The following is an 11,989-nucleotide window of genomic DNA, read 5'->3' as shown; positions in this document are numbered from 1 at the left end:
GGTTTGGTCCGATAATTCCTAATTTTGATTAATTTACGTATGAATCTGAAATCACTTGCCATTCTAATCACAAAATGCCACGAATCTGGCTGTGATTTCTGTTTGTGTTTCTATGTTACTTTTGAGATTCTTTAATGCTTATAACAAAAATAAAAGGAAGATAAATTAAACAAAATTAAAAATAAAATCGAAAACAAAAAATAAACAAATGAACTATTGCTTTACTGGTTCGCGTAAACAAATTCAGCGTGGAAAAAAAATCTTACTCAATGTTCGATCGGACGGCGATAAACTTTCCTTGCGCCACTAGAACTGAATTCTAAATGTGAAACACTCACAGATCTGTGTAGTCTATAATCTGGCATGACTCATACTGCATTAATTTCACTTTTGTTTCATAAATTTTAAAAAACTGAAGATCGCTAAATGGGAACAGACTTCGAGCGGTTGAAATGGATGAGTTCAGCGAAGACAAATTTGCATGTTCTGCCGTAGTGGCAGCTCAAAAACTGTTGAACTTTTTTGTCAATCTTTGAAACTTTTTAAACAAATTCATTTAATTTTAACTATGCTCTTTTGTTTTATAGATACAATTACAAAATATTTAGGCAATGCCACATCAAAGTGTCAACTCTTGACATTTTAAACAATTTCTTGACTAATTCGCACCCACCGACCCAGCACTCATTGCCTTCCCTATCCAAAAGCTTAGATAGTGAAATCATTTTGTGTATAACGCTCTCTGGCACAATGTCTTCTCGGTACCTTTAATGGGATCACCTGCTGCACATTCCAAATACATTTATCATTTCCCATGCTCTTCTGTGCTTATACTGTACCTCTGATTCTGTATGGTACAATTTGTCTATTCGAAACTATTTTTTACCAAGCACATTTGAAACAATGTTCCGACTGTTTCGGGTCTCCTCCGCCCCTACCATCATCAGTTGCCGCCCGGCTGGTATATTTTCAAGAAATCTTTGGCTTTTATTGCTCAAAATAAAATTCTGAAATAACAAAATAAAATTAATAAGAAAACATAACGCGTCAGTGGTCATGATGATGCCTCTACGTAATGGTCTATTAAGCAACTGTACACTTGATCATTAATTGTTGCTGTAGCGAATGTGGCTTTTATGGATTTTTATGAGGAAAATTTATTGCAAGCAAACTCAACTCGATGTTCCAGGAAATACAAAAATTATATATTCATTTTGATTTCGATTTTTGATTTTAATAGTTTTTATTTAATAATTCAATCATTTCTTTTTCTTTTTTTTGGTTAAAAACATGTTAAATAAATTAATTTTTATTGTCATTTGATTTACGTTTACCTTCGCATTTATACGATTGCTCACATTAGATGACTTCTCCAATGTGGGCGGAATACCTCTATTATAACTACACATACTCTTAATATTAACTAAGAAAAAACACCATCGATATGGAAAAATAAACGCTCTTATTAAACAATTTATTAAAATAAAAATAATTTCTAAAACGATTTCAAAAATCTTTAACAATTAACCATAAGAAAGAGCACTTCAAATATCAAACTTTAGGCTCTTATAGACAAGAGCCTAATGTACTAAAAATATGTTTATAGACTTATCGAACCTTTTCAACATATTTTTAGAAGTATTTTGTATGAAAAACAGCACATATTGCTGAATATTTGTCAAGTTAGAAACAATAGCTTTAACATAACACATCTATCCATTCTCTCTATCTCAAGTCTAATTATTACAAAGCAAAAGATTACAAAAAAAATAAGCTTAAGATTGGTCACCTCACACCAATACAAATCCATATCAATCCCTCTTCAGCAGTTTTCTACTTTTCTTGAAGAACAAATTATCTTTAAGAAAATGCAATTGTTTTATATATGATTTAAATTCATTATTAGAATAAATAATAAAGAGTAAAAACTAAAAACTATCTAAGGACTAAGGATAACATCTGTTGGATACGCCGACAGATAAATCATACAATTCTGTGAACCGAAGCTTTATCAAGGAATCATTTGATCCACAAGTACGTTTCTGGTACAAAAATCGTTTGTAAACGAAATCAACCACTACTGTTTTGAAATTTAATATCTCCGCGGATTATAGAATTGATTCTTACGTTTGACTAGTTGTCTATATGCATCAGAATAAAGCTGAGGTCACTTGAAATGTGATTATAACTACGTCATCTTCTCAACAAATGAAATGTGTCTGAGAAACAGAATGTCGACTCTCCTTGGAAACGGACCTCTATCACATTTTTTTTAACTATTCGACTTAAAATGGATCATTTTAAGTATATTACGCTGAGAGATGCTACTATTCTATTCCTAAAATTTCTTTAACAATATGCTTTTCGATTAGTGGAATTTTTTTTATCTATGATCTCAGAGCTGTACTCCACTGGGAGCCAGTACCCTTTATATTTTCTATAATCATGTTTCTAATATTTTCTATAATAAAAAAATTTAAAATATAAAGCAATATTTTTTCTTTACATACGAGATCGTTTGGTCGCTTTTTATGAGCTGTCTTCTGTCCTAATGGCAGTTATAATTTCGATGTCTTGTAAAAACTTCAAGTTTTATCTATTGTTACATGCAGCTCAAAAGTTCAATCATGGTCGCAGTGCTCCACTCCGTTAGGAGTTAGAACCCCGTTCATTCCTATTCCTACATACCTCTGAATTTCGGCTATTGCTCTAGTTTGCCCTATCTTAGTTCACAGATCGACCATGAATATTTTTTTAAGCCATCAAATGCGAAACATTCTTCGTAAACATTCGTTTATAAACGCCTACATTATATTATGGATGGGTTCGATGTTATATTTCAGGATCGTTTCAAAAATTAATTTGCATTTTAACAAATTTCGTATATTTTGAAATAACAAACAGAATATTTTTATAATAAAATATTCTTTGTTCTATTACAAACTCTAAACTGCGATTTGCAAACAATTATTTGACATTATTACATACATATCCATTTTCTTGCTGTAATCACGGAAACGAACGCAGCTAATGCCTTCGCTACAACATCATCAAAGAACTTCCCGGGACTAATAAAATTATTTCTTATTAAAAATTTATTTATTTTTAACCACGTACTAATTATTCCAGATATTGTGTAATTACAAATATTCCTTTATACGTACCAAAGTCCAAAGTAAAAAATTTAATATTCCAAAATCCAAACTAATTTATAACATTCTGAAATATTTTTATTAATTATTTCCTCAAACTGCGCCCACTGTGCCGTGGGAAACAATCTCGGAAATCAGTAGCCGAACTAATTTTTTCGTGTCTATAGTCAAAAATAATTCGTTAAGAAAAGCGTACTCATGTTCGAAATAATTTCTATATCGTTTAGCAAATTCATTTGCTAATTTCGTTCTCTTTCATTTAGCATTTTTAATTTGAATCAATAGGTTCTCCCAAAATTCATCTCACAGCCTCTGTCTCATACAATGTTCCAGAGCAATTGGGGTATCCCGCATATGAGCAGTTCTCAGTCTAAGATTGGACGGCGCCGTGTTATTGTTTAAAATATCTTCGCTTTCGGAATGCGCACTACACACAGTTTTTGTGCGGAAACATTTTTAAAAAAATTTATTTTTCACTTAAAAAAATATACTTTAAATTAAATCCAAAAAAAAAAAAATTAATTTATACTTGAATTACTTTTATTCCACAAAAGTACAAATTAGTGCAATGCAAATGGAAATTTTACTTCTTCTCAATTGAAAAAAAAATTATAAAAATTCATAAACAAAGTGATTAGCTAAAATTGATCTCCATTACAAAACTAAAATGTAAAATGCAAAAAAGAAAAAATAATATATATAGTTTTTCAAAAATATTACATAAAAATTATTCAAAATTTTCCATTTATTTTTAAAAGTTTTCGTTTTTCTGGATTTTTATATATAAAACCCGTTAAATGTGATTTTAAGATAGAAGCTGCGGAATTAAAAAAATATTTAATAAAATAAAATTATTCCAGACTTCAAATGACTCTTTAATTCAATTAAATACAACTATGTTAATCAATCCAGCTCCGGCGATAAAAAACCTCTCCCACATTCAGCAAGAACTATCGCGGCTCAATTATATTCCGGATATGGCCATGTGCTAAACAGTTATTTATAACGCATAAACACAACAATCTTCAAAGTGTGTCCCAACTGCAGTTCTGGGTCCCACGACACTGATCATTTGTTTGCTAGCACCAAAACACATACAAATCTGAGTACTATCCATTTATTACTTCGTCCTATTGAAGTGCCAAGCTTCTCCACCAGTATTTAAACTGGTTCTTATACCTTATACCTTAACTCTCAATTTTTTTGACTGGGACCACAAATACTCTTTGGTTCTTATCTTATAAAACTGAAATAAATGGTTTTTAATTTTTTTTTAACAAGAATTCGTATATGAATATTCTATATGGTACATAATTTTTACACTCAGGTCAACATGGAACGAACCCTTCTTGGAACTGTTTTCTATAGCCAGCTTTGTTAAAAATGGCTTCAAATACTACTGTTTTTAATTACAGTTCCTTAGCAATGTTGTTAATGCTTACATGGTGGTCGTTTTAAGCACCGAAACTCAAGCTTTTTCGATAGTAAAATGATTAAGCTATTGGTATTACAATCTGTTTTAAGATTTAAGAAAAAACCTAATAGAATAGTAGGAAAAAATCCATGATATGAAAGAAAGAGTGTAAAGAAAAATTATTTGAAATTTCAAGTCAAGTCTTATGATTTGGAATATCTCGTATATGGAATATCTGACTTTCTTGATGGTAAATCAATATTTTACTAATGATTCTGCATAGAGTAAGTTATAAGATCTCTTTAGCGTACATAGTGTACATTGTGGAAAAACGTTGGATGTTTTTGGAGACCATTGCATACATCGCGGAAAATATCTACGCCCATTGCGTAGTGTATGTGGAAAGTTTCTCCATGCTTAATGAAGAAAACGAGAAAAGCTACAAAGCTATACTTATTATCATTAGGTGGGAAATATACCGCGAATTAGATGACCCCAATTATTTTAACTGATTATTGAGCTTTTAATGAGAGGAAGTGCTGTTACTCAGTTTTAGGAATTTATAGAGTTGTATGCAGACGTTAGAACATTTATTTCACAAAAATGACAATTACAGAAAGGCCTACTTTGTTGAGATGGTACCTCAGCTTGTAGTGCCATTTAAAATCGTTTTAATATTTAGATATTCTCTCTGGCTTATGTAAGAAATCTATTTAAAAATAACTAAGCAGATCTATATGAATATCTGATAAAAGTTATTTGATCATAGATTAATGTGTCAATTAAGTTAGATCATTTCCGATAGATTTCTGGAATAATTATATTATTATTTTTCTATACACTAATGCCTGTTATTTTTAATGTTTAATAAATAAATTATATATAAAATAAGTCACCCCTAACTGTTCTATTTTATGATATATTGTAATTAATTTTTATAATGAGAAGCTTTACTAAAGTTTTACGATTTATTCTGTATAATTGTTCCATTGTATACTTCAATAATTAAAGTTTTATTCTAAAACGCGCTCTCTTATTATATAAATGAGTCTTTTTAAAATTATGAACCTGTATTTTGTAGTAATACATCATTCGAAAAGATAAATTTCTTTCTATACACATTGGTAAACTAAATTTACCAGAGTCCTCTGATATATCGAGGTACACACCATCGTATGCTCTACCGCTTGTTCTAATAATTGTGTTTACTTATTTTACTTAAACTGTTATCTAATCTACCAGCGCCTTTGTATATATTAAGGTACTAACTACTGCTAATTTACGAGTATTCGTATATATCGAGATACGCGCTATCGCACACAGTTCCTATATTCCACCAGTTGTTCTAGCACTTGTTATCGCATGATAAACTAATATACTCGAGTCTTTGTATATATCTAGTACGTGTTATATTTATCTACTACTTTTCACTCCATTATAATCTGCAGACCTGCAGTAAAACCAGTAATATAGCATTAGCTCTTTCAATATATCCGTTTACTTATTAGAAAATTGATTTACAAATTCTTCCTCTGTCTCAAAACAATGTTCTCGTAGATGTAAATGGTCTATAATAAAACTTGCAATCTTAAAAGATTAAATCATTTTAGAAATAAATGGAAAATATATGTGTACCATAAGTAGTACAAAACAATCGTTTGTTAATACTTATGTTATATACATAATTTAATAGAATTATATATTGCAGATATAAAAATATACTAAACAAAACTGTAAATAACTTATTCAATAAAAGTTAATGATATTTTTACAACTTAATGAAAATGTGTGATACAACAGCCTTAATTTCTGCTAAGCAAACAGATCTCCACAACTGCTGGATTATATATAGTAGGCATTCCGATATTTTTTATTTATAATATACACAATATATTTAAAAAGATACTTTCCTAATCAGCATATCCTACTTTACTTTTGCAGCCAAAAATGATGGCAAGGAACGTCTCACCGTCACAGATGCCAAACCTATGATAACAAACGCCAATTTGCCTAATAGAAATTCACGCCTTAACCACGCTGACGAAGTTGAAACAGATGAAGATGAAAATGATGGCACTGATCAGTCTTTAGCCGAAATGCTGGACCCTGAGTTGCAGCCGGAACCACCCATACCAAATAATTCACAATCACAAGAGATATACCTCGAGCACCGACGTTTAGCCAAAGAATATTTACAAGTCGATACCAAACTATACTACGCGCAGGATTTTAAGGATAAGCTACTAATACAAATGCCGCCACAGGAAAGAGAACAGAAGCAGGAATTGCTTAAAAAAATGAGTGAAAAGGTAAGACGGTGTTAAAATACAGTGCTCTCTCAGAAATTTTTCTTCATTTTTTCTTTTTTGAGCGAACACTGTATATTATTATAAAGATTTATAAGTAAACTAAAAATCTATATTCTGTAGGAAGAACTCATGGAATTATATAACAATTTGAAACTGCAACTGGAGACAATGCGTGCTGGGCAAACCGATACTGTGGCTCCCACTCCGATTCCAAATCAACGTCAGATAAGTCAAAATGAGGTTGTTGCTGAGGATGGTTGGGTTGTGGTGCCACCGAATTCGCAGAATACATAAGGAAACCTAATTGGAGCTTAAGTATTCGGTTGAATTGCTGCATTCATTTATTTTGAAATGAACGTATATGTTTTCTTTTCCTTTTTAAGTTTAAGAAATCCCATTGAAAACTTTGTGTTTTTGATAGTCTTATATTCGTTGAAGATGTCTTGTCGGATATGAATGAAGAAATTGTACTTATAGTATAATATTTTGTGTGTGTGAAAAACAGTGTGATAGATTAAAGTTATGTGATTATCTTATAAATATAACCATAAATGTTTATTGTTAATCGATTTAAAGTATTTAAATAAAAACTAATATTATTAAATGAAACGTATTAAGTTCTTTTATTAAAAAATCACAAATTTTTTATGCTAAATATTTGCATGTATTTAAAAATATATTTATTTAAAAAAATCTATATTATTTAAAGATATTTATATAAATTTTCGTTTGCTTATGTTTATTCGTCTATAAATGCACATCTGGTTGAAAAACATAAATATATTAAAACAGAAAACATACAAAGTACTAGCTAAAAATCACTAAAATATTTAACTATTTATAATATTTACCTAACTTTCATTTAGTTTTAAAATCTCTATAAATAACTTGAACTCGATATCTTTCTATAGAAAGTTATTGTCTAAATTAAAATCTTTCAAGCACATAGAGTATAATAAGATTGCCAATGTTGTTATTGTTACTGTTATCCTTATGGTTGTTATTATAATTAATGTGACCTCTCATTGGACTCCACTAGTAACCGATGATAGCGGATAAAAAACCCCCAACGTCATATTAGGTAGATGTTAGCTGTGGGACGTGATGATAAAAGATGCTATTTCACAAATGAGGGATAAGATAATGTGGAAGAGATGATGATTGTAGTTATTGTACTTCACAGATGGAAGAAATTAATAATAGCTCTTAACTATAATGACTATTGATTGTTCCTGCATTTCTCAACAAGCTCAGTTATTATTTTTACAAAAGCGATGATGTAAATATTTGTTTCAAAATCTGTGGCAGTTTGCTTAGATCCATGCACACATAACTATGTCCAGCAGGCATTTGTATATTTATACTAAAAAAAATTAAAACACGATTAAAAATCAAGTAGTTTGTGACTCAAACAACACTTACTCTTCAGCTTCTTCAGCTAAGCTGCCAATGAATATGACATGTCCTTTAACTTTAGGTTCGCCGTTCATCAAAGCCTTTGCAAGATCTCTGGGTTGTATGCCATAACGTGATAAATTTGCATCGCTTAAAACAACCACAATAGAGTTATCATAATCTTCTTCTGTCAAACTATTAATGGCTTCCTTTGTGGCTTTTACCGTACTGTCACCAGACCAGCAAAATTGTGAATGTGCATGCATCATACGTATAGTCTCAAAGCGTTCTTTATCTGTTTTAGGCGCTTTGCCTGCATTTATGAATGGTATTTCCCAACCCTCGCCGCTATGGCCCACAACATCATAAACAATTTTCTTTTCAAAACCTTCAAACGCCTCCATAACCATAACAACAGCTTCAAGTTCACGATCAAGCCGACCATCGTAACTATTAAATCTAAAAATATATTAAGTATGAGTGAATAGAATATAAAGTTGTTAATTATATATATACACACACCTATACATAGAACCCGATACATCCACTACCAACTTCAACCGATTGGGTTTTTCCTGTACATGATCTGCCCAAGGATTTGCTTCACCTCTCTTGCGATATATATTCTTCTCACCGGTAATGCCTTCAATTAAGCGTGTGTCGTCTAACTCACCATGTGTCTGATATTTTTGCCACTGTCTTTCCTTGCTTTTCGTTTGCATAGCCTCCAAAACAGCTTTCAATTGTTGCACCTGCCTGCGATTGGGTTCACTGAACTGTGCGTATATTTTATGGTCATGTGCAGACATTTTTATTTCTTTTAATTTCTCCTCAAAGGCTTTACGATTCATTTCGCGTGCTGCTCGTTTAACTTCTTCCGGTATATCATCCTTTTCTTCATCCGACAACTGATGTACTTTGTGCCCGGCATCAAGTCGAAATGGTCCTCCCTTGCCACCTAAACCTGCAGTATCACGTCCACCGCTACCACCTGCCCAAGTGTTACCGCCAACATGCGGCGCATTCTTTGGATCTACTTTGCCATATTTCGGACCTTCATAAGGGAATGCCAGAATTTAGTCAAAAATGTATAAATATTTATATATATTTACAAAACTAACCTGAGACACCCAAACCACTTTTACGATTCACTGTCAACTGTATTTCTTTCTTCTTCCTCAAAGCAAATAACTCATTTCTCGCATAAGCTTCGATGTGTAAACCATGTTTAGCTAACACTTGTGTGACTTGCTCCAAAGCTTCTGGCTGATATTTATCAAAATCTAAAACATTTCCTATCAATTCCGACATTGGTTCATTAGGAAACTTCTCCAAATGCTTGACTATATTAACTACTTCACGCGTAGAGTACGGATAATTTAGCAAACCTTCATCAGCCATACTTCTCAGCTCACCAAAAGCATTTACCAGTGTAGCTAATGTTTTTCTAGGTACAGACGGACCATATTGCTGCAGCAAATAAATTTCAGAATCTGGTGAAGGATTATCTACAGCATGACAACTGAATACATCGCCCAGAGATGCAAAGAAATCATTTCCTAAGAATGGAAAACCTGGACGATTTGCCAAAACAATAACACGGAAATTAGGATGAGTTTCAATGATTTCTTGTGCTGCATTTTCAGCCCTCGCTGCTTCACCATCACCAGAAGCTACTATTTTACGTCCATCAGATAATGTCATTTCGCCATTTTCAACAAGTGTACGTAGTATGCAAGTAACATTAACTGGCGCTTTGTCTGCTTCATCTATGACTAGTATGTGACCACTTTTAACAGCCTTAACAAGTGGACTATCTTCGTAGACTACCTGACCACCACGTAGTGTAGACTGCACAGTTAAACTATGCACAGTCGTGTCACGATGTAATTGTAAATATTCACGCGGTTTATTCATTAATTGTAGCAACTTATCAATCAGTTTATTCTTGCCTACACCTTGGTTGCCTACCAGTAAAAGATGGTCACCAATCAAGAAGTCCTGCAATATAAGTACCAATTAACAAAAATTTTAATGTTTCTTATTAGGTTAAAACAACCTGCATTAGACGCTCTAAAAGCTCCACATGTTGTGGCATTTCATAGAAAAGTGTGCTTGGAACTTTAGTTTGCTCATCGGTTGCTATTAGCTTCATCTCTGTATCACCGATTTTCAATACGTCACCTGCAATCGAAATCGTACGTCGCGCACCACCTTGGCTTCTAGCTTGTATGATGCCAGCGTATTGTATAGCATCTTCTAGAGCAGCACGCGGTAAAGCAGGCATAAATTTGGCTAAAAATGTATTCTGTATGATGTCATAGTCTGAATTAAGTGGACTCGTTTTGTTATTGCTAGGATATGCAGCCATACGACGTGCTATTTTCAATAATTGACGTGTTGATAATGTCGCTGCCAAGCTCTCCAAGGTAGCATCAGTTGATTCACGTAAATTATGTGATAAATTAATTATTTTACTTATGCTATCGTCTACATTGCTGTAGAGTTTGTTAATTATTTCAAATTCTTCGGATTGTTTCAACGGTCGTACTTCCACAAATAAGAAAAGACTCAACATTTCAGGTGTTAGCCAATTTTGTTTAGGTGAATTGGGATTTGGTGGTTCTGCCAGAGCAATAAGACGAAAAGATTCATGTATTTTAAGTATGCCTTTTTCGGCTAATTGCAATTTTGTATTGCCTTGTTGGAGCAGTGCATCATAACGATCATGACTTAATAAAATTGTGCCATCACACAATTGCAGTTCACGATCGTGTACTAATCTGTGCAAATAAAAAATAACTTAATAAATTAATGACAGTAATTGGAAATTATACTCTTCTACCTTTGAAGAACAGTAGCTGTGCTCTTATGCAAATGATGTATACCATTTAATATTGCGACGGAACCATTTTTAGCAGCACGTACAAGTGGTGAATCTCGCCAAATAGTATCACCTTCAACTGTTGTAATGCGTTGTTGCACTAAATCACGAGATGTCATATCCTCATAGAGTACCATGGGCTCCACGCTTTGATTAAGTAGATGCAGTAGATGATTCGTAAGTGTGGACTTACCAACACCTTTCTGACCTATAATATAACATAGTTTAATGGTGTTTTTTAATAAGATAGTATGTGAAAGTACAAACCGATTAGACAAATATCACCCACAGCAAAACTTTGTATCATAGTAGCTAATATATTTCGTTGATGTGCTAAGTCAACAAAGTTTTTCGTTTTTTCTGCTGACGTGAGACGCTCGCCCCCAGCTATTTTTATTGCTACATTGTCAATATTAAATTGCACAATATTACTATCTTCAGCTACTTTTGTTGCATTAATTTTTTTAATCGGTTCTGCTGGTAAAGAATTTATTTCAAATGATGTTAACAGATCTTTTATACGAACAATCGCTTCTTTCTTTAATGTAGTTTGGTACGGATAAACATGTTTAATTGCATCATGTACACTGATCTTAGGGTTAGCGTTCTGAAAATAATTAGAAGTTTTATATAAATTCATATAATAAATTATTAACAGACGACTATATTGTAAGTTCTTAGAATAGAACATGAATATTTGAATAAAACACTACTACAACTACTATTATAAAAATAGTAGTTACGATTTAACAAATAATATACTACTATAATAATATAATATGTTATAAATATATAACAAATATACTATTATTTTATACTATATAAAAATATTATA

At 32.1% G+C, this 11,989-nt stretch overlaps 2 protein-coding genes across 2 annotated transcripts in view; one reads left to right on the top strand and one right to left on the bottom strand.

Annotated features, from left to right (window-relative positions):
- LOC119667525 (mitogen-activated protein kinase kinase kinase 7-like) overlaps positions 1-7,417 on the top strand; it is a 13,955-nt gene extending 6,538 nt beyond the window's left edge. The window contains exons 7-9 of the mRNA XM_038076828.1: positions 6,333-6,417; positions 6,508-6,875; positions 6,996-7,417. Coding sequence (XP_037932756.1) covers positions 6,333-6,417; positions 6,508-6,875; positions 6,996-7,169 — 627 coding nt within the window. The 3' untranslated portion in view covers positions 7,170-7,417. The remainder of the gene's footprint in view (positions 1-6,332; positions 6,418-6,507; positions 6,876-6,995) is intronic.
- Positions 7,418-7,706: 289 nt separating this feature from the next.
- Positions 7,707-11,989, bottom strand: part of LOC119667524 (von Willebrand factor A domain-containing protein 8-like) — a 7,439-nt gene continuing 3,156 nt past the window's right edge. The window contains exons 2-8 of the mRNA XM_038076827.1: positions 11,422-11,761; positions 11,116-11,362; positions 10,330-11,053; positions 9,392-10,271; positions 8,793-9,324; positions 8,298-8,729; positions 7,707-8,238 (exon numbers count right to left, since the gene is read on the bottom strand). Of these exons, the coding sequence (XP_037932755.1) occupies positions 8,139-8,238; positions 8,298-8,729; positions 8,793-9,324; positions 9,392-10,271; positions 10,330-11,053; positions 11,116-11,362; positions 11,422-11,761 (3,255 nt within the window). The 3' untranslated portion in view covers positions 7,707-8,138. The remainder of the gene's footprint in view (positions 8,239-8,297; positions 8,730-8,792; positions 9,325-9,391; positions 10,272-10,329; positions 11,054-11,115; positions 11,363-11,421; positions 11,762-11,989) is intronic.

Source organism: Teleopsis dalmanni, chromosome 1 (assembly GCF_002237135.1).
Source record: "Teleopsis dalmanni isolate 2A chromosome 1, ASM223713v2, whole genome shotgun sequence".
NCBI lineage: Eukaryota > Metazoa > Arthropoda > Insecta > Diptera > Diopsidae > Teleopsis > Teleopsis dalmanni.
This window is presented reverse-complemented; position numbering and strand designations above follow the sequence as displayed.